Genomic DNA, 21,674 nt, shown 5'->3' on the forward strand with positions numbered 1-21,674 from the left:
TACAGAGGAGCATTATGTTCACAGTGGCAGCTGAGCCGCTGAAAACTTGTCAGACTTTCTGGTGGAACATAGTAAAAATAGCAGCTCTATACAGTTAAAAACAAAGACCTAACACATTTACTGCCTGCTGCTCATCACACAGCAAAACCTATGAGGGAGGTTATCATCCATCCATGCATCCATTTTCTAAGCCGCTTCTCCGTCAGGGTCGCGGGGGGCTGCTGGAGCCTATCCCAGCAGTCTTCGGACGGAAGGCAGGATACACCCTGGACAGGTCGGAGGTTATCATGGACCAAAAAATTACCAAAAATGCACCCTTGACTTTTTTTTTGTTAACTTTTTCTAATCCCTGGTCTCCTGCACTTCAAGCCCACATATGCTGTTATGAATAACAACAATAAGAAGTCCAGCCTTGCAAGCAACTCAAGTCAGTTTGTTTATGTGACTCAGAAATACTGATACAGGCTGACGATGAGAAAGTATCAGAATTCATTTACAGATTCTTACGTTTTTACTGCAGTATAGCAAACTAAACAGTATAATTCAGCAACCAAAATATCACGTTTACCTGTGGACAGCATCCAAGTAACATGTGCAAAATGAGACCAAAGCTATCCCTGCAAGTTGCTGAGAAATTAGTTCAAGCAGAATTCCTTTGAACTAATTCAGTCTTAGTCTGGCTTACTGACCTGCTCCAGATCACTTCACTCAGCTGAGCTGCTGCAAACTCCCAGGATCTCTTACAGCTCAGTTGGTGAAGAATATTTTTATGAAGCTCCTACACTCTTGAATTACATGCTGGAGAATATAAGGAATGCAATCTTTCTAATGTCTTTCTCATATTCATGTGCGCAGAAATGTTTATCAATATTTAGCATACTTTGTAATATTGCTCACCACAATCAGTAAATTGTCACTGTGACACAAAAAACCTGCGTCCTCTTTTTATTTTGCATAATTTGAAGCCACCAGTTATTCTTTTCATTGTATTTAAATTTTATGATAAACAGAGCAAAAGAAATTGTACAAAATTACTAAAAATCATTACATTAACTTGCATTACTAATTCTCTTCTTCTTGGGCCAGCACAGCAAGCTAAATACAAAGTATTTATATATATATATATATATATATATGTGTGTGTGTCTGTGTGTGTGTGTGTGTGTGTGTGTGTGTGTGTGTGTGTGTGTGTGTGTGTGTGTGTGTGTGTGTGTGTACATAAATAGATCCCAGTGTGATTTGATCCTTTTCAAACTCAAAAGCAACACTACTAACAGTAGCCACAATAGTTTGATCTGAAAACTTGAAACTTGCATTTTAACCCTTTAAAATACCAAGATTATCAGACATTTCGGCTTAGTAATTCAGTAACAGGGACTTCGGCGCAAACTGGTTGAGCTCTCTGTATGTTGTAGATGTTTATAATAAACTTTAATCTCTCTAATAAAGGAAAGATTAGTTCAGCTAAAACTTTTGAATATCTTTAGTCTCAGTCTAAAATTTCTTAGGGTCAGTCTCCCAGTCAGTGATTAAGCCTAGAGATTCTCTGTTTATCTCATTTGTAAAGGCTTTGAATGAAAGCAGTGTTTAAAAGGTGCTATACAAATAAACTTGCCTTGCCTTGCCTTGCCTTAAAAGCAAAACGTAGTCCAGGTCTAAGCTTAATCCCTTACTGGAAAACTGACCCTTAAACTTTTAAGTTGAATGAGGATCTTCAGTGGTCTTAATAGAAAAGTCAGCGACAAAATTCCACTTTAACTCCCCCTAAAATCCCAGACTTAATAAACGCCAAGGCTTGTTATTCAGGAATAAAAATGCTGTTATTCTTAAATTATTGAGAGAAATGTATGAAAAATGACTTCTTCTGTTCTTCAAGAGCTTACTGAATTGCTGATGTAGACAAATGGCATCACAGGAGCAGTTATGTTAAATATACCAGCATCGCCTGCAAATACAGTATCGGGGACAAACAGGTAATATGACTGTAAACATGTTCTCAGCGGGCACCAAACATACGGACTAAGAGAATCTCTGCCTTCAAATGTGAAGGCATTTTCCACGCAAGCTCAAATGCTGTGGAGCTGTAATGCTCAGCATAGATCTCTTATTTATTCCATTATTGTCACTGCTTTTGCAAAGTGCCTTCTAGGGTCATGTACTGGATGTTTATACTCCACCTGGCTGACTGAGACTAAGCATGTTACTCAGAAAGTCACAGAAAAGGCAACATTTCAAGCATCCAGTACAACAGCACTGAAAAGAACACTAAGTTTTTAGAGTTGCTATAATGTCCTCCTCGGTTTCACACACACACACCACCACAACATGACTCCCATGTAATATTTTTGGATTGTTTATTATCATCATTATTATTATTCATATTTGGACATATAGCAATACTGGAGAGACACACAAGCACTGTAATGATCTTAAAAAACTAATTGGCCTATAGGGAATAGGCTAATGATTGTAAATCTATCTAAAAGCAGTGGGACAGCTCATCTTTTTTTTTGACTCCTAGGCTATCGATGCATCACTCAAATCAACTTTTGGCTGCTTCAAAAACTCGCCTAGCTCTAACCCACACACTGACCACTTGACAGAATAATTTAAATAAAACATTTGCAATAAATAAATACATAATCGATAAATAAAAGCCAGTGTGAAAGGACACACCTTAGATTGATATAAAAATAATAAGCACACCGTTTCAACGCACTTTAGGATAAATAAGACATTCAATCAGCCCATGTTTACATGATTAAGGCAGGTTTACAGCAGAGCCTCTGTGGAAAAAGAGCTATAATTTCAAGGCATTTCTGGCTACGCTAGAGGGGGAACCCTTTTAAGGTGTGAGGGACAGGAGGAAAAGCTAGAGTCCAAAAGTCCACAGATTCACAAGCTCTATTAAAGCTAAAGGTGTGTAGGTGTGTATGTAAGTGGATAGGCCTGTGGACTGAAAGGCATCTTGCTGTATTGGCACACAGGTCTTCTTAGGTCTAGGAGCTACTGCAGAAGAATTCTAGAAAAATAATTTAACAGTCTAAACAGTGCTTTTTCTTCACTTCGCATAGGAGTGCAGCATTCGGAGTCTCTGGAGTTCAGTCTCTGTCGTGTCCTGTGAGCTCTTCACGATGCAGGGACGTGCGTAAAAAATGCGCAGGAGCCGTGCGTAAAAGTGGAAATTTGGAGTCTCTGGGGTTTTCAAGTCTCTTTCGTGTCGCCTTCGCACGCCGGGGCCTTGCGTAAAAGTGGAGACGTGGAGTCTCTCTGTTGCGCGCGATCACCACGCGTTCGTTGTAGGAGCCGTGCGTAAAAGTCCGCTTGATCGGAGCGGACTGCGCTCAGCAGGCCGGTCGCACGGGCACCTGGAGCAGAATCACCTGCCTGTTCTCGGACGGGTGACACTTATTGGTGTGGCGCGTGAGCGCAGGGGAGCTGTAGAAGACGGCCGGGCAATGCTTGCAAGGGAATGCGCGCGAGGCGTGCCGGAGGCGCGCGTGCCTCTCCTGGCTCGCGCGGTTGGGGAGGGACTCGCCACAGATGGGACATATGTGGACGTCCTGGGAGCTCAGGTTGAGAGGAGGTTGTGGTTGATGCTGAATGTGAGGTTGGCTTTGGGCTTGATGTTGAGGCGGTTCGTTCTCGACTTTTCCATCCTCCTCAAACCGGTGGTTTTGGTGGTTATGGTGCGCGAGCACGTGTTTCCTCAGGTACGCGTGCCTCTTGAACCTCCTCCCGCAGTGCTGGCACTCGCACGCGCCGTCCTCCTCAGATCCAGACTCGGACAAGCCCGGACTCACGGTGTCCCTGTCGCTCTCTGAGCTGCTCTTGTCCTGCGCGCTCTTGTTGACCTGACCTTGCCCACCTTGCTCTTGCCCCTGCGCTGCGCTCGTGGGCTTGGGCTTGTGCCAGCGCCTGTGCGAGGCCAAGTTGGCCGGGCAGCTGAACACCTTCTCGCACTCGGGACACCTGTACTCCACGCGCACGATCCTGGAACAGCGGTGCTGCGCGAGCGCGAACGGGTCCGCGTACGCCTCGCGGCACAGCTGGCACACGAACTCGCCCAGCGGTTGCTTCTGCATCCCAGCGCGCGCCTCCTCGTGCCCCTCGGGGGCCTCTTTGATTCTGAGGCCCAGCACCGGAGAAGTGGTCACTTCGTCTTCGAACTGAAGCTTCCTCATGGCTTTGGGGCGCTTGGGCTTGTTTTTACGCTCAGCCTCGGACGAAGACGAGGAGGAGGACGACGACGACGACCGTTTAGGCGCGTTCCCGTTCCCAGGAGCGATCGCGTTCGCGCCTCGGTTGCTGTTGCTTGTGCCAATCTTGAGGTCCACGGGAGCGAGCAAGAGCTGGTCCAGGCTGTGTAGAGCAGCGGGACTCGGGAACGATTCGGCAGAAATCGGCGAGCCGAGGCTAAAGCGCTTCTCCAAGCCGGCGCGCTCGTGCTCCTTGCTGACCGGTCGCGTGGGGCTGTAGAGCGACAGGCACACAGCCTCGGGGTCTCCGAACTGCACCGGCTTGCAGTCCCCCCTCATGGTCAGCGACGATGGGGATGATAATGACGATGCTGATGCTGATGCTGACGCTGCTGATGCTGCCACCGCCGTGCGTCCTGGGCTGCGCGCACCGGGCGCTTCGTTTTCTTCATCCGTGCGTATCCGGTACGACACGGGCGTTGCTTTCTTGTTCCTCTTGACCAGAAATCCTCTAGGCATCTCTGCGATGTTTTTGCACGCGGAAAGGCACTTTTTCGTTCCCCTGGAGCTCGAACAAGCTGCTGCTGCTGCTGCTGTTTTTTGCTTCTGCTGGGTGGGAGTGAGGGAGGGGGGGTTTCAGTGCTGTTCCTTTCCTCCCCTTTACATCAGTCGCTTTTCATCACTAAAGCATAGCTGCACTCGTTTTTAAGCAGAAATGATGACATGGTCCCCCTCCCCTTTCCCCCCGCCCGCCCCTCCCTACGCTTGCCTCATCCCCGGCCAATCAGATGGCAGCGTGCTCCCTGCGGATGCTAGTGGGAGGAGGCTGAGGGATGCCTTGGCTCTGCTTGGCTTTGCGAGTGAGCTCGCGCTTGGAGGAGGATTTGCAGATTGCTAAGCAGATGTACCTGAGGGGGTTTTATCAGACGCACGGTGGCCCCAAGGGCGAGCGGAGGGCGGAGGGGTGGGGGACCCCACCTCTATTCTGCTTTACGGTCTGATGGCTTTTCGGCAGACACGCACACACACTTATGCGTGAGGATTTGGCAGCCTAACCTCCTGCGGGGGGAAGGGGGGGCTCTCATCTTGCCAGAAGGAGGAGACGTCCATCAGAATCTGAAATTAAAACGGTGTTGTGGGTAGGGGGCGGGGACAACGGTAAATGACAACAAAGCTGCTATCCAGCGTCTTCCTTCAGTATTTTTATGCATTCAACAAATGCGTTCAGCTCCATCGTGACGTCTTTTTCGAAATAGCCAATGAGGCGCAATTACACTTTAAATGGAAGCCGCTGCATGAACTAATTGTATGAAGTGGCCTGTTAAGGGGTTTAATATTTCATGTTTTATTTCCCCCCATAATGTTAGACTCAGCAAATAAATAGTAATCATGCACTGCCATTTTTTCAACTTTGTTCTCTGTAGAGGATGTTGACTTGTGTTCGTTTGCAAAATCAACACAACTTATAAATACTGTAGATTCCAAAGAAGCATTTTTTTCAACACTATTTCACCATCATCAGGGTTACATACAAAATTCAGAAGACACGTGGCTATGTTTGCGTTGTAGACACTGACCCCTGGTTCCTAACACCACCACTGTAAAGAAATCTGAAAGTCATAACCATTTGTCCAAACCAAACAAATCGACACGACCAATCCAGTAAAGAACAAACTGAACTAAAGGCAGCCCAAAGCCAAGATTTGTGAACATGTGCTGGATGCGACAGTTGAAGCGCGCGCATATGACTCAGTCATCTTCCGCATACATAATTAATAGAAAGAGAGGCTCCCCTGCTTTGCATCACAAAAGCTGCGCTCGTGCAGGCTGCATCCAGCATGAGGGTGAAAAAAAGGAAATTGCAGCGTGAAACAGGGGCTCATAAGCAAGCAAGTGGAGTGTGAGATAGGCGCGTGCTGTGTGTAATCTCGTCTTGCCACAAAGGGGGTCGCGTTGGGTCAACCTGGGCCAAAGCAGGCCGCTACAGGATATAATGGGGCGAAGCAGAACACTACAGGATGTATTGGGCCAAAGCAGGCCACTGCAGGGTATAATGGGGCAAAGCAGAACACTAGAGGATATACTGGGCCAAAGCAGGCCACTGCAGGGGTTTCCTGGGCCAAAGCAGGCCGCTACAGAATATAATGGGGCAAAGCAGAACACTAGAGGATATACTGGGCCAAAGCAGGCCACTGCAGGATATACTGGGCAAAAGCAGACCACTGCAGGATATACTGGGCAAAAGCAGACCACTGCAGGATATACTAGGCAAAAGCAGACAACTGCAGGATATACTGGGCAAAAGCAGACCACTGCAGGACATACTGGGCAAAAGCAGGTCATTGCATGATATACTGGACCAAAGCAGGCCACTACAGGATATACTGGGCCAAAGCAGGCCACTACAGGATATAATTGGGCAAAGCAGGCCACTACAGGATGTACTAGGCCAAAGCAGGCCACTACAGGATGTACTAGGCCAAAGCAGGCCACTACAGGGTATACTGGGCTAAAGCTGGCCATTATTGGGCCAAAAGGGCCACTACAGGATATACCGGGCCAAAGCAGACTACTGTTGGATATATCTGGCCAAACCAGGCCATGACATAATATTATAATAGTGAATAGTCAAAGTGGGTCAGAGCAGAACGCAGCATATCATAACCGGACAAATCATTTTTTCTGTACTGTAAAAATTCAGTGGAGTTTTAGCTTAGGCAGGGTAAAGGAGAACTCCACCAATTTTCAAAATGTCTTCATAATTTACACTTTAACATGTGGACAAAGTCATTCAGAGCGGTTTGGTGTGAAATGTTCCATTTTAGAGAAACTGAGCCAGAATTGCTTACAGTGGTGGTGATAGGAACCAGACATAAGATAAGATAAGATAAGATAAGATAAGATAAGATAAGATAAGATAATCCTTTATTAGTCCCACAGCGGGGAAATTCACAAACATCACAGACATCAGACTCTAAACGCTATCACACAAGTTATTATAAGACATGGTTACAAATGTACCTGTGGCATTGTTTTATGAGAAGTGGCATGTGCAGAAGTTATGGTACATTTAACATCTTAAAATCCAAGGCCTATTACATACTAAGGTTTATTATTTAGTAAATATAGGGAATTCAATGCAAACTGGTTCAGCTATTCTAAGATTGTATAAGAGTGTATAATAAAGCCTTGGGCATGCCAGTGGGCCCTGGTCTGTTAAGTGGTTAATATTGTGTGTTTTGTTATTTTTTTCCCAATAGAAATAAATACTAATCATGCACCAAATTTATGTTTACGTTTGTTCACTATAGAGGATGTGTTAACTTATTTTCATTTAGAAAATCTACACAACAGTTAAATACTGTAGATTCCAAGGAAACATCTTATTATTTCAGATTTAAGACTATTTTACCATCATCAGTGTTAGAGATAAAATTCAGAAGAGACGTGCAGGTTCACTGGTAGTTTTTGGATTGTAAATAAAATGGCTATGTTTGTGTTGTCGATATCATGACCGCTAGTTCCACCACTGTAAAGAACTCAGTAAGTCATAAGCATTTCACATCAACCCACCCTGCATGACTGAATTAAGCCGAAACTTTGAAGAATCTGCGGAATTCAACTTTAACCTGGCTGCCTTAAAATTTAGATTTGATTAATCTTATAAACTTGTAAGCTGACGAAATGGAAGACACAGATTTTTGTTCTTACCATTAGATGGTCTGTGAACTCTAACAGAAGGTTCAAGGCAGCCAGGTTATGTTTATGTTAAAATACTATCTTTTTACAGTGTAGGCCTCATTGGCCCCTAAAATAACTGGACAGTGGCACAGAAAGATAATGGCTGATTGTGGACAGGCGCATTGTGTCCTATACAAAGTGTATTTGTTTGTTTAAAAGAATCTAACATCATGTTGCAAACTATTAAGTTATCTTTCTGTGTGGTTCATGTAAATGATATGGTTTAAGTACAAAACATACAAAAGGAACAATAAACAATATCTAGCTAAATTATTGACATTTCTATATTCTTTATATCAGAAACAGCTGTTATGAGGCAATGACTTGGTCATTTCTATTTTACAGAAGCTGTAATTTTTCAGCACATTTCCATTCTTCACCTGTGACACAGTTTGCATTAACATTTGGTAAGAAAGAGTCAGTTAGGTCAACTGAAGCATTCACAAACGAGAGCGCCTTTTTCGCAGCTTGGCTTTTATCTATGTTCTGTTATCAGGTCTGCATTGTAAGTGATGCATGCATGATGGATCATATGCGTACAGGCGCGTGGGTGTGTGTTTGTTCAGTGGCGTGTGCTGCGCTGCAAGGTGGACGCGCCGGAGATTTGCGTCACATTACCATACAGCTGGCGCAGTCTCTTTAAAACTCCGCAAATCCACCCTCGCCGCGCCCCTTTGTGGCTGCATGCAGGAGTCATGCTGCGTTTTCCAGCCCTGCCCTGAGCCAGCCGACTGTAAATAATGTCCCACCACAAGGCTGAAAAGCCAGATACTTCAGACGGAGCATCACTCTCCACCAGCCTTTTCTATTATTAGTTACAACAAGACTTATTTACTTACCAAGAGGCACAAGTTGAGGAATGCAGTAAATCACTGTTATTATCAAATGCACAGCAAAAGTGTTAAACATCTGAAAAAAATATGCAGAAGTGTTTACCCATCCAAAAAAAGCACACCAATATTAGAATAGATGCAATACGTAGTAAATTACTACTGAAAAATCTCACTGCTTGCCATTTCCAGATCTCTCCTCGAGGAAGTCCAGGATAAATCCTTTATTAAATGAAATCAGATGCTGCTGATGTAAATGAACAAATCCATGCTCTGGCTGGAATGCACAGTCAGGAACCTGTTCATCTAACCAACATATAACATTTTTCACAGAAAAATCTAGCTATTTTACAGTATTTATGTTTATGTGCATTTATTCTAATATATATATTTTAAGGGTGGAAATTTGGTCTGATGACTGGAGGAAGTCAATGTCAGGAGTCTAAACATTACATAAAGCAGTTTATACCTAAAACAGGGCAAACAAAAACAACATCAAACCAAAAAGAAATAATATTAACATGAATGTCACCCATATTCAGTATAGAAATTCAATTTGGTTGCTTATTTCCAGTGGCATTTTTTTCCCACTAAAGTCTAACTTGCATATTGCTATAAATATTTTAGCAAAACATCCCAATAATGCTAAATGTGATGACAGATAAGAAGAAAAAGGGAGGAGTAGCAATAACTGTAATGACATAATTCAATAAACGATCACAGTACAGTAATAAGGGTAGAAATCGATTCCAGGATAGCTTATGTCCTTTTCTTCAACAAATGTTCTTGATTAAACTCGGAGGTTTGAAGCTTGTGAAAGAATTGCATATGTTCTATTTGCAGCTCGTAACATACATGAATATGTTTTATATATCAGTTTTATAGTAAGTCACTCGGTTAGTCCTGAGCTGCTGTTTTCCAAAAACTAACTGAAACCTGGTTAGACAACAGCTCATATCTACCACTTACAGAAGACCTGACAGATCATCTCATAAAGATGGTCCCTTTGTACATCTAAAAAGATTGGTTGATTCCACTGTCAGTTCTTCTACTAATTATGTTCATGGAGTGACATGGCCTTCGGTTCAGCTCCTGAAGTCTTAACCAATGGCAGAGCTCTCTTGGCTGTATCTGCTACAATGCTTGCACAGTTTAAGGACAACAAGCACAAGGATTCTATTAAATACACATGAACAAAAAATTACAGACTATTTTTTTAAATTCACAGAAATCATTAAGCCTTCTCTGAAGGCGTAATAAGCACCGAAGGTTCCCTTCTTGTGTATAAGCCTTGAAACGCCTCTTCTTGAGTTTTGTTTCATTGTTTTGCACTCGAAGCTCACTGAAGTGGAGAAATTGAGTGGAAAGTAGAGAAGGAGGTATTTTTTTTAATGATTTGCGGTTATTGTTATGTTTACAGTCTCGTTTTTCTGTAGGAAAACAACTTTTGACATCAAAACAAACAGAAAAAATGAGATTTAAATGAAATAACTCACTGAGTACAATATTTCCAGACTAAAACATAAGGAGACAATCAGCTTATAATAATGATATTTGTTTTGAATCTTCATTGGTGACTGCTAGAGTAAACCAGGCTGTGCATACATGGGGAGATGATATTTGTTGTACTTCAGGTAATCCAGAACGCTTCTCTTCAGGCCTTGTGGTCCTTCACTTTGCTCAAAGATCTGGTTCAAGTATAGGGATGGGTCTGCGGGTACCTCCCAGGTGCCATCCACTATCATCTCAGCAAGTTTTGGAATGGACACAGAGTCCTGGTCAAGCTAGGGTCAAAATGCAGTCACAGAATTAGTGCTGCTGTTTTAGCACTGAAAAGTAAATTTGCTTGATTCAAATGTGTAAATCATTTCCACATGAATATAATATATTACATCTAATCAATTGAGCTGAACACTTTGTGCATTTTCATGATTTTATACCGCCTGCAGGTAATAATAGATAGAATATATTATGATTTACCTTATGAAATGTATTTTTTATGTAAATATATATGTATATATACTAATTCTAATACTATGAAATCAACTGATCCAGTTTAAAAGCAGAATTTTTGCCATTCTTTCATCATACAAGTTTTCAGCTGCGTCATATTTTGCACTTTATTATGTGCCGCACATTTTCAATGGGATTATGCAGCCATGCAGTTGTAACACATGCAGAATATGGTTTGGTGTTGCATTTAGATGGCAGCATCCTAAATGTGTAAATATTTCTCAGCATAACTGATGCCTTTACAGTGTAAGTTACCCATGCTATGGGCAGTAACAAACCCCCCATTCCATGACAGACTCTGGATTTTGAACTTTGCGCTGGCAATAATCTGAGTGGCTCTTTTCTTCTTTGTCCTGAAGAACACTATATCCATTATTTCCATAAACAAGCTGAAAGGTTAACTCATCAGACCTCATTTCCACTGTGCATCAGTCCATTTCAGATGATCAAGCCCAGAGAAGTCAGCAGCGTTTCTGGAGGCTGTTGGCATAAAACTTCCACTGTGGATAGTATAGTCTTTACTTGCCTTTGTGGATGCAGTTTGTCAACAAAAGTATTCCTGGGCTCGCGTGGTGACATCCATCACAGAGGTATGCTAGTTTTTAATGCAGAGGTCAAAGTTTGGCAAAATTTCTCTGGAGTCCTTGATGCACTATAAAGGGTGAAATACTTCAAATCCTTGTAATTAAATTTTTTCTTGAACTGTCAGATCATTCAATGATTAATCTTCTGGCAAAGTGGTGAACATCAACCCTTCCTTGCTCTTAAAGGACTGGGCCTTTCCTGGATGCTCCTCTTATACTCAAGCATGATTGCATCACCTGTTTTATTTAGTATTTCACTGCATAGCTAGTCCCTGTCTCAACTTTTTTGGAATGTGTTGCAGTCATTAATCACAGAATGAACATGTATTTACATGCATGAATTGAGGTTTGTAATATAATTTATGAACACATTTGAATCAAGTAAATTCAATGATAGATAAAAAAGATAAAAAAATTAGTATGGACCCCAGTCTAGCCAAAACACACTTGATGACAGGACAATATTATTGGAGATTATATTAGAGGGGTTTGCTTCAATTTTCTGCATCTTAGTAATGTTATACAGGGTGTATAAATGCCCAGACTAAAGGGCAGCTTGCACTGACCTGGACTTTAGTTGATTCCATGATCTGACGCACTTCCTGCTCAAAGTCAGCAAAGCGGTCATGAAATAAGGCCATGCACCACCTCTCCCTGAAATAGCTGAAGGAAAAAATAAATAAAAGAATTACTGAAAGCTTATTTCTCTTTCCTTACGCACACACAGACACACACAGCACTAAGCATGTTCATCTAATAGCTGCTGCGCAACAGCACGGTCAATCAATTATCTTAACGGTTCTTGATGTTCAGCCAGTTTCAATAATGACATTGAGAGCAGGCTTCATTCAGAGCAAGACAAGAGGCCAGTGAAGAATCCAAATTTAATAAGTGGCGGAGCGGCTGATGACCACTGCTGGGAGGCTGAGCCATTGTCTCCTGGCCATGCGGCAAAGCAGATTGGACACCTGCATAAACAGATTAGGGCTGATGAACAATGGCACTGATGCTGAGGGGTCGCTAGTGTTAAAATATTAGAAAAGAGGTCACACTGTCAGACATAGATCTACACACGCAAGCGGTGGGGAGGGATCTCCATAGAAACAATGATAACATGATTTGAACTAGGGGAACGTCATAGAACAAGCATGCCTTAAAGACCGGTCTATGTAGAGGTGAGAGGCTCATAAGCACTGTATAATACGCAAACATCAAAATATAGCAGGACAGTAATATAACACAGATATGACAGTGATACTTGCTGTTAATATGATACTAAATATATCTATTTCTGTATATGACACATTAGCTTCATATGCATATTATCTATGTTCATGTGAAGAAGTAAATACACCCCATGAAAAGTTCTTCAGCATATTTGGACGTACAAATATCTGGTCTTCTTTTAAACAGTGTTAATAAAGGTGATATAATGTATCAAGGAATGCGTAAAATTAACAGTTACCTTTAACTTTTAAAGTCTTTAACATGGTCACAAATTTGCTTAACAAAACATGCAACTAAACTATTTTGTATATGTCTGTATACTATGTGTCACTATGGTACATATGTATGTTATATCTGCATTGATATGATACTAAATACAATACTGGCAGTATAACATATAAACTATGTAACAATATAGTTTGGACCTAGTTTTGAATTACACATAACCGCATATAAGAAGTCACTTATACACAAGACATGGTTAAGATTAATCTCAGATTAAATCAAATTTAAGATTAACCTCAGACTGGAAAACAGTGTTATTAGAAATGGCCTATACATGCTCCACCCACAAATGTGTTGCTGGCAGAAATCCCTTTTAGCACACTTCCATTTACATATACATTTGACATATCATATATTTTTTGTCATGTAATCAAGTGATACATAGCATATACTTCATGCGTTAGTTACCTTTAGAAACAACATATTGTCATACTTATGTTATGATCTATTTAAATTCAAGCCATTAATTGAGAGTAATATGCTGTATTTAGTCGGTTTCCAATTAAAAAAAAAAACAGTATCTTCAAAATGGTAATTTTACAGGAGAGGGCAAATATGTTTTATACTTTTAATGTAAGTTAGTGTAAATATATTTTATTCCAAGCATTTCTATTGGTCCATTCATCATGAATGTCACTGTAAAGGATACCTGCTGTGTTCAGGTAATGTAAAAAGATAAAGTTTTGCTTTTGGGCTGAGATTTCTCTACATGTATAAATGAATTACAATGTGGTTTTGCTTGTTCAACTTTGAAACAGCTGCTGTAAAAGAATGCATTTACGGGAGATGCATTGATTGACTGAATTTGACACTTCATATCATAAATGTCAGAAAAACAGCACTATACAGTTTTGTGCATCAACTTAAATGTACCCTCAAAGGTACAACAATGGGCTTAAAGGGCTCATATCCTACATTTTTCTACTGCTTTCAATTTTTTTCATTGACATCCACTTATAATGTTAGTTTTATGTATCAAAAACAATCACGATTATTTTTTACATTACCTCTTTTTATTCAGTTCAACAGTTTTTTAACTGACTAATATATGTCAATAATCTCCGTCTGCCCTGTCCTGCACTTCATTTAGAAAGCAGCATTCACAAGTCCAGGCTGAAACAAATAACTTCGGTCTGAGTAGGTGGGGCTAAACTGTATATATAGTAGAGTGAGAGTAATATTAAGAGCAAATAAAGTAAATAAAGGTAAATTATGCTCACTTTATCAGAGAAAATGTGCATATTTGTACCTAATGTATTAAAACAGAAAATAAAACAAAAATTGGCTGGAGTCAAGCCAGACTGTACGGAGTCAAGGACTTAACTGCAATGGAATATAGCGCAATTATGTGTGCTAACTAAAGGGATTGAAGATGTACCCTTTAGGGTTCCACTGATTTGATGGGTTCCACCCCAATGACTGTTTAGTATATCTTTTGTGAGAGTGCGAGATATATATGCGATTCTTGAAAGAATTTTAAAAGCAAACAATGTTTCTGTGAGAAAAGTGTGAAATGTTTGTGTAGAACCTGTAGAAGTCATGGACCAAGTCTCCGTCAAAGCGCTCGTACAGGCGGTTGAGGAGCAGCTGGTGCTTGCCATACAGGCAGATGTAGTTGGAGACTGGAAGTGATTTCAGAAACAGGCAGGTGATGCCCTCCACCAGGTCCTGTGAGTTAAACTGCAGGTGAAAGTAGTTTCCTGTCTCAACACGTCCAGTCACCAGCTCTCGGCCCTGCAGTGCACAAACAAGATCCTTAATCTGATCTCAGACTGAATGTGATTGGATTAAAGATTAGTGCTTCACTGATATCTACTGAGTAAAAGAGCTTGGTGCAGGATTACAAAGAAAGAGTAACGGCCTACAAAAGCGTTCAAAGAACTACTTGCTCAATAGTAACACAATGTAGGTTGAAATAATAGAAACTAGTCACTAGAAGATATTGTAAGCTGTTTTATTCCATTTTTAAGTTATTTTAGAAAGCTAAGTTAAATTTAAGGACACATTTCATGAAAAAAAAAAAATTCCCTGCTTTTTGAAATACAGCATAGTCATTTGGAATCATGTTCAGCTCTGGTCACCATTCTGGACACATCTAACATTATTTACAGCTTCCTAATTACTGTCCTAATTATTTATAACCTGTGAAGTTATACAGGATAAGCGTATAGAATCATTTCATATATTTATCTGTCAAAAGAATGGAGATATATATGTTATTAAAAACAATGATACCAATCGTTTGAAAAGTAGTGTAAATTTTCTCGCAGTAATTTTTCCAAACTGAAATGCAACCTACTGGTTTAGCGACTGAAGGCGCTGTGCTGGTGTAGAGGGAGGGTTTTCTGATGCGAAGATAACTGTATCCACCTGGCAACCTTCCACCTGTGAATGAAAAGGACAAAGAAAGGGGGTGAGTGAAGCTTATTATTTCCTTTTGTTATTCAGTTCAGAGCTGCGGTAAAAGGGTTGAATCAAAAGCTGAGCAAAAATGACACAATGCAATCTAATACTATATTTATGCTGTCACACTCTGCGCAGAAGTGTACTGTTTAGACACAGCACAATTAACAAGTTGCAGAAGACAATGAAGCATATGGCCACTTGCTCTGACAACGATACAGCATTTCTAAACGCTTTTATCACAGCACTCAGAATAGCTCAAGGTAACAAGGCTATTGTTGCAGCACAGTAATCCTCTCTCCATAACCACGTTTACTACAGGACTGATCAAATGGCACACTCATCAGTGATCACTGCCCAATTCTGTAAAGCATTGAACTGTAAAGCATTAACTACCACAAGTTTCTAGGCCATGCACAAGTGTAGTTTACTCATGAGACTGTGTGCAATATACCATCGTCCAATTGAGATCGATGGATGGATGGACGGATATAGAGTAGAGAGTAGAAAACAGAAGTATCTATATATATATATATAGGCATATTTCCATAGCATATTAGGCAGTATTTACATGAGAGCAGGTATTGCACTAAGTGATATGAGGTAGTTCACAACACAATGTGTATAAACATCTTGCCCTCTTGCCATCACTCAGACCCTTTTCCCCTTCTCCTAGATGTAATTGATCAGTCCAGACAGAGTCCAAATTTTGCTTATGAAGTTAGAAATGGAGCTGCAAGGCTTGCATTGCTAATAAGTCCTAAAACTCAATAGTCACCTAAATAGCGCAAATCACTTTTGTGAAAAATACAAAATCAAAACTTCTCTTAACTCACTCAAACCACATCCAGGTGTTCATATGGCTTGTGTAGACTTGTCCATGTGATTTACCGCCCAGTAGGACTAAAAAATAATAACCACTATGGGCAGCCACTTCTGAATCACAATATGATCTACACAAAGCAGGAGTGATCTTGAATCAGATTCCGTATTTATGATGGTTATTGTCACAAATATTAATTCTAGATCAGCTTTTTGTGGTTTAAAGCGTGGTCTTTTTTGTTTAGTAATTGAAGTCTGAATTTCTTGTGTACATTTTGTAAATTACACTTTTTGTATTGTTCTCTGCAATCTTTGTAATATAACATCATTAAAGCAGACATACATCATTTCTATTCCATATGCATTTTCTATATTGTCCTGTCTTGAAGAAATTACACTGTGTGAAGAAGAATTCCACCAATGTTTCAACAGTTATGCATATTTAAATGGTTAAAATATAAACTAAGTCATTCAGAGTAGTTTAATGTGAAATGCTTCTCTCTAGAGAAACTTATCAAGTCAGAATCGTTCATAGTGGTGGTGACAGGAACCAGACGTGTGAGGAGTTTAATGTCTCTAAAAGCTCCCTCACATAAAGTTATTACATGGAATGGTTATAGATATGCTGCCTGAAATTTGAGATATTGTTTTATGATTTCGAGATCAGCTTTTGGCCTAAAGCCATTCATGATGGAGAGGTACATTCAGGGAGCTGTGATGCAGAAGACACGTGTAAGTTCACTGGTGGTTTTGGATAGTAAATAAAATGGCTATACACCACACGTCCCAGTGAGCAGGTGGATCCTGAAGGGACTGGAAGAGATGACCACCTGGGCTTGCATGTGCTTCAAGTCAGCAAAATCTAGATCTCTGGTGTTGAAGAAAGGAAAGATTACCAACAAGTTCCACTTCACACTTGGCACTGCCCAGAGACCATCAATCACTGAGACACCAGTGAAGAGCCTGGGGAAGGTGTTCGACTGTAGCCTGAAAGACACGGCAGCCATATGTGCAACCAACCTTGAGCTGGAAGCCTGGCTAGCCACGGTGGACAAGTCAGGCCTACCTGGCAAATTTAAGGCCTGGGTTTACCAACATGGTATCCTCTCACGGATTCTCTGGCCCCTCCTGATCTATGAGGTTCCAATCTCTACCATCGAAGGCTTTGAGAGGAGAGTCAGCAGGTTTCTATGGAAGCGGCTGAGTCTACCTCGGAGCCTGAGCAACATTGCCCTGTATGGCCAGAACAACAAGCTGAAGCTCCCCATCAGCAGCTTGATTGAGGAGTTCAAGGTGAGTCATGCCAGGGAGGTGCTGCAATACAGAAAGTCAGAGGACCCAAAGGTCTGTAGATGCTGTAGTCATGGCACCGATGGTTCCTATCACCACCACTGTAAAGAAATCTGAGTCGGTAAGTTATCAGCAACTGAATTATGCAGAAATTTTGAAAAATCAAACCCTTTAAATGTACAGACCACAATACCACATTGTACCACAGCCATTTTACCTTCAGTTTTAGGCTGTGTGTAGGTGGGTATAAGATGGTCCAAGTCAGGTGTGGGGTTGGCAGGCGCCTCAAGTGTGGGGTCAAAAAAGGGCAGCAGTACAGATGCCAGCTCCTGGCCCACCTCCTTCGAGTTGAAGTTAACATGGGACCACTGGTCTGCGTGGTAGCGGCGGGCAAACTTTGTTAAAGGTCCTGCGGCTCGAATGGTGCAGTCATTTGTGTGGAAGGTAGTGTCAATAACTAGGCGGCCATCAAACACGAGACAGGCATCATTAATGGCCTTGAAGGCATCGGAGTCTACCCCTTTATAGGAGAAGTTAAAGAAGACCTGAAAGGGAAATATATTATTATTATTAAATTAATTTATTAGTTGTTATGAATTACCTTCATTCACTGTAAAGAAACACTGAGAGGAACGAAGACTGTCCTGAGCTTCTGGGCTGCACTGGGTAGTGGAATTCATTCATATGAGTTACAAAAGATTCCTTATATAAGTTGTAACCCACATTAGATATTTCAAAACACAATCCATTTGTTCTGGCCTATAGGGCCAGTTTCTCATACTTAGGCTTATGCCAGGACTCAGTTTGATTCTAACAGTGAAATATAACTGACACTGCAATTTAGTCCAATACCAGGCTTAATTCCTGTCCTTGAAATCAGACGACAGTGCTCATTCGCATATGAGCCAGCATGAACCCATGTGAGGTAAAATAACGCTTGGAGATTTGTTATTGTAACAGATGTTCGTGTACCTGTTTGCTTAAAAAGCTACCAACCAAAAACATCCAGCCAACGGCGTCCTGTGGGGAGCGCCGGGTAATTACTAATGAAGGACTAGAGCATGACCAAAACAAACTGTGCAGCAGCAGAAGAGCTACTGTCTCTAACTTTACATCTACAAGGTGGACTGTGGACCCTGCTATCAGAACAGCTCTCTGATATACAGTATATAAACTCACATAGTTACCTCCACAAATTTGCTGTCCTTCACTATTACACACTTCCCTCTTGAGTCTTTTCTTCGTCACACAGAAGCTGTATTGATTTCCACTCACCGCACACTCCAGTCTGAGGGGCGGGCCATCAATGGTAAAGGACACTGCTTTGAGTGGTTCAGGGTGCTGTCCATCATTCAGCTGAGCCAACAGGCAGTTGTGATGGACATTAACCTCCTTGTTCTGCAGAGCATTCCTGACTGCCTGGTCCACTGCAGGGTTCTGGAAGCATGACGTAGGTTTGTCGGCAAGTGTGTGGACCACATGGATCCTGGAGCCTCTCACACCCAAGCACAGCAGCATCTCCACGCAGCTGTACACATCTGTTGAGTCCCCATACACCACTGCATTACCTGAGGAAGCAGCAGTACAATACATGGAGTCTCAGAGCAGGACTCGAATACATTTCACATATAAAATATATTTTAATATATAATTATTATAATATAATTATTAACCCCTTAAAAGGCCAGTTTTAATACACACTCCTATAACCTAAGAATAACTCAACCAGTTTGCACTGAAGTCCCTGTAGTTAATGAAAAACAAGCCTTACTGTGTAATAGGCCTGGGATTTTAAGGGGTTAAAACTCTTGAAAGAATAAAAAGAAAGAAAATGTGATTATTTCAGCTTTTTAATGTAGTTTTCTTAAAATGCAATTTCTGCCTGTTTTGGAGATGCATGCAATTTTCCCTTAATAATGTTGATGGACTTTATTTTGATGGAAGTGTGTATGTGTGAAGCTGAGAGTAAACACAATTTTTCTCTTCATAGATGAACACGAAAGTTAACATTTATACAAGTTTCATTTCTGTTTGAATGCTGGGTGGCATGGTGGCACAGTGGGTAGTACTATCACCTGGGTTTGATCGCCTGGCTGGGCAACCAGTGTTCTGTCTGTGTGGAGTTTGCATGTTCTCCATGTGTCTGCATGGGTTTCTTCTGGGTGCTCCAGTTTCCTCCCAAAGACATGCAGTCAGGTCAACTGCAAATGCTTAAATGCCCTTGGGTGTGACTGTGTGTGTGACTGTATATGTCGGTGAATCTGCCCTGTGATGGACTGGTGACCTGTCCAGGGTGTTTCCTGCCCTACACCCAATGACTGCTGGGATAGGCTCTAGCATCCCCCAGCCGTGTGTGTTTAAGTGCTAATCTTGTTCAATCTCAGCATGACCATCTTTGTGGAGAGGTGTGATTTGCTCACAGCAAGGGGTGCCCACCCCTCCCCTTTCACCCATCATTGCACGTTAGCAGCTCAACACAGAGTCACAACATTTCACATATAGGGCCTTTCTACACCTTACTGACCGGATACCGATCAGATCGTTCACCACACTGGGAGACACCCAGAGACGGATGTTTACCTTGTTGAACCTGTGTAAACTAAATGTTTTATCATTATCTGTACACAGTTAGGTGAGCAGAAATGTGTCTGCTGAGCTCTGACTAGCAGGTGATAGAATAAATAAAAAAAAAAAAGATGAAGGACATGCAAGGCTGTAAAAAACCCCAGACCCAAGGCCACTCTGGGTCAAAAAATAAGTGTCCAAGCTGTACTAGCCCACTTGTATCGTGACATGGAAAATGGGCTTTTTACATGGGAAAAGATCAACAATCGAAATTCACCAGGCCTCACTTCAGCAATTATTTTTGAAAAGCGTATAAGGAACCCGGCCAAAGTTTAACCAGATCTTATGATCTTATGCTTCTACAATATTAATGCAAGGTGTGAATAGGCTCACAGAGAGCCAAACGTGTCCTAGGTAATCTGATGACAGAGTTACAGGGACAAATATTTTATTTGATTACATTAATTAAAAATTAATTATAAAGTTGATTCCTATCCTGTTGGCAGAACAGCAGAGCAGCCACTAGGGGGCCTGAGAAAAAGTTTAAAGCTGTATAATGTGTTTTTGTTAACCCCTTAAAATCCCAGATTTATTACATACTAAGGCATATTTTTCAGTAACTACAGGAACTTCAATGCAAAGTGGTGGAGCTATTTTTAGGTTGTAGAAGTGTGTAATAAAACTTTGGCCATTTAGGGGGTTGAAATGAAAAGAAATAGCAGTATTGAGTCAAGCAAGCATATATTTTGGTTTCTGTGTGTATGTATTGTGTCTCTCCCTTCCTCCCCTGGTTTCTTCCATCACAGGTGTGCCTGCTTTCTTCCATCAGGGTCTCTGACCAATCACAATCCTGGCTAGTGTTATTGGGGGCTGAGGTGCTTAAGCCCTAAAGGGGGGCCTTCAAGATGGCTAAAAAGAGTGAGAGAGAGTCGACCCATACCGAATGTGCACTGTATTTTAGTTTGTGTTTTTCATCTTTTGTGTTGGGAGTGTGCTTTTTAATATTTCACCAGTAGTTCTTTCAACTTTTTACATGAGCTTGTATTTTGTGTTCAGACCATACTTTTACTTTGATTGTGGAATTTTATCTGCATACTTTTAACTATGCAGCTCTTATGTTGGGGGTATGTGCACCTATACATTCACAGCATGTGAGAGAGTAGTTCCCTAGGTCAGAAAGTGGGCACCACCCCATGTACTTTTGGTTATTGGATAGAGAGGTTTAGTTAAGTTTTTCTTTCTTTATGTCATTTAGCCAAGTACTAGAGTTTCAAAATAGGCATGTGTGGATATGCTGTGTTTTGTTTCTTTTTTATTGTTTATTAGTTATTATTTTTCCCTGTGCTGCCCACAGTTGGATTCTTCCAGTGTGGTATTAGGTGTCTTAGCACAGCATTTGTATTGTGGTTGGTTTTAGTAAAATAGCATCAAAGTCTAATTTGTCTGTCTCTCAAAGACAACTCAGTCAAAACTTGGTGAAGGATGTGCTTTCTGAGGATGTGACGATATATATATATATATATATATATATATATATATATATAGATTCATGCATTTGGTGAAGGGGTCCCAAGCACAACCCACGTTACAAAAATGTTTTTCCGCACACTGAGGTGCAATTACACACTTCCACCAGAGGAGTCTCCAAATCCCCAAACCTTACATAGTGCAACTTTAATGTAACATGAACTCTAAATGCTGTCACTATTCTGGGT

At 41.3% G+C, this 21,674-nt stretch overlaps 2 protein-coding genes across 2 annotated transcripts in view; both read right to left on the reverse strand.

Annotated features, from left to right (window-relative positions):
• Positions 1 to 2,337: 2,337 nt before the first annotated feature.
• insm1a (insulinoma-associated 1a) lies at positions 2,338 to 4,903 on the reverse strand. Its single transcript, XM_017695631.2, has one exon. The coding sequence runs from the start codon at positions 4,716 to 4,718 to the stop codon at positions 3,345 to 3,347; it is 1,374 nt and encodes a 457-aa protein (XP_017551120.1). The 5' UTR covers positions 4,719 to 4,903; the 3' UTR covers positions 2,338 to 3,344.
• Positions 4,904 to 10,138: 5,235 nt separating this feature from the next.
• The window catches only part of cfap61 (cilia and flagella associated protein 61), a 55,402-nt gene continuing 43,866 nt past the window's right edge, over positions 10,139 to 21,674 (reverse strand). The window contains exons 21-26 of the mRNA XM_017695711.2: positions 18,670 to 18,962; positions 17,612 to 17,939; positions 15,179 to 15,264; positions 14,408 to 14,613; positions 11,934 to 12,030; positions 10,139 to 10,554 (exon numbers count right to left, since the gene is read on the reverse strand). Of these exons, the coding sequence (XP_017551200.1) occupies positions 10,351 to 10,554; positions 11,934 to 12,030; positions 14,408 to 14,613; positions 15,179 to 15,264; positions 17,612 to 17,939; positions 18,670 to 18,962 (1,214 nt within the window). The 3' untranslated portion in view covers positions 10,139 to 10,350. The remainder of the gene's footprint in view (positions 10,555 to 11,933; positions 12,031 to 14,407; positions 14,614 to 15,178; positions 15,265 to 17,611; positions 17,940 to 18,669; positions 18,963 to 21,674) is intronic.

This window comes from Pygocentrus nattereri, chromosome 4 (assembly GCF_015220715.1).
Source record: "Pygocentrus nattereri isolate fPygNat1 chromosome 4, fPygNat1.pri, whole genome shotgun sequence".
NCBI classification, from domain to species: domain Eukaryota; kingdom Metazoa; phylum Chordata; class Actinopteri; order Characiformes; family Serrasalmidae; genus Pygocentrus; species Pygocentrus nattereri.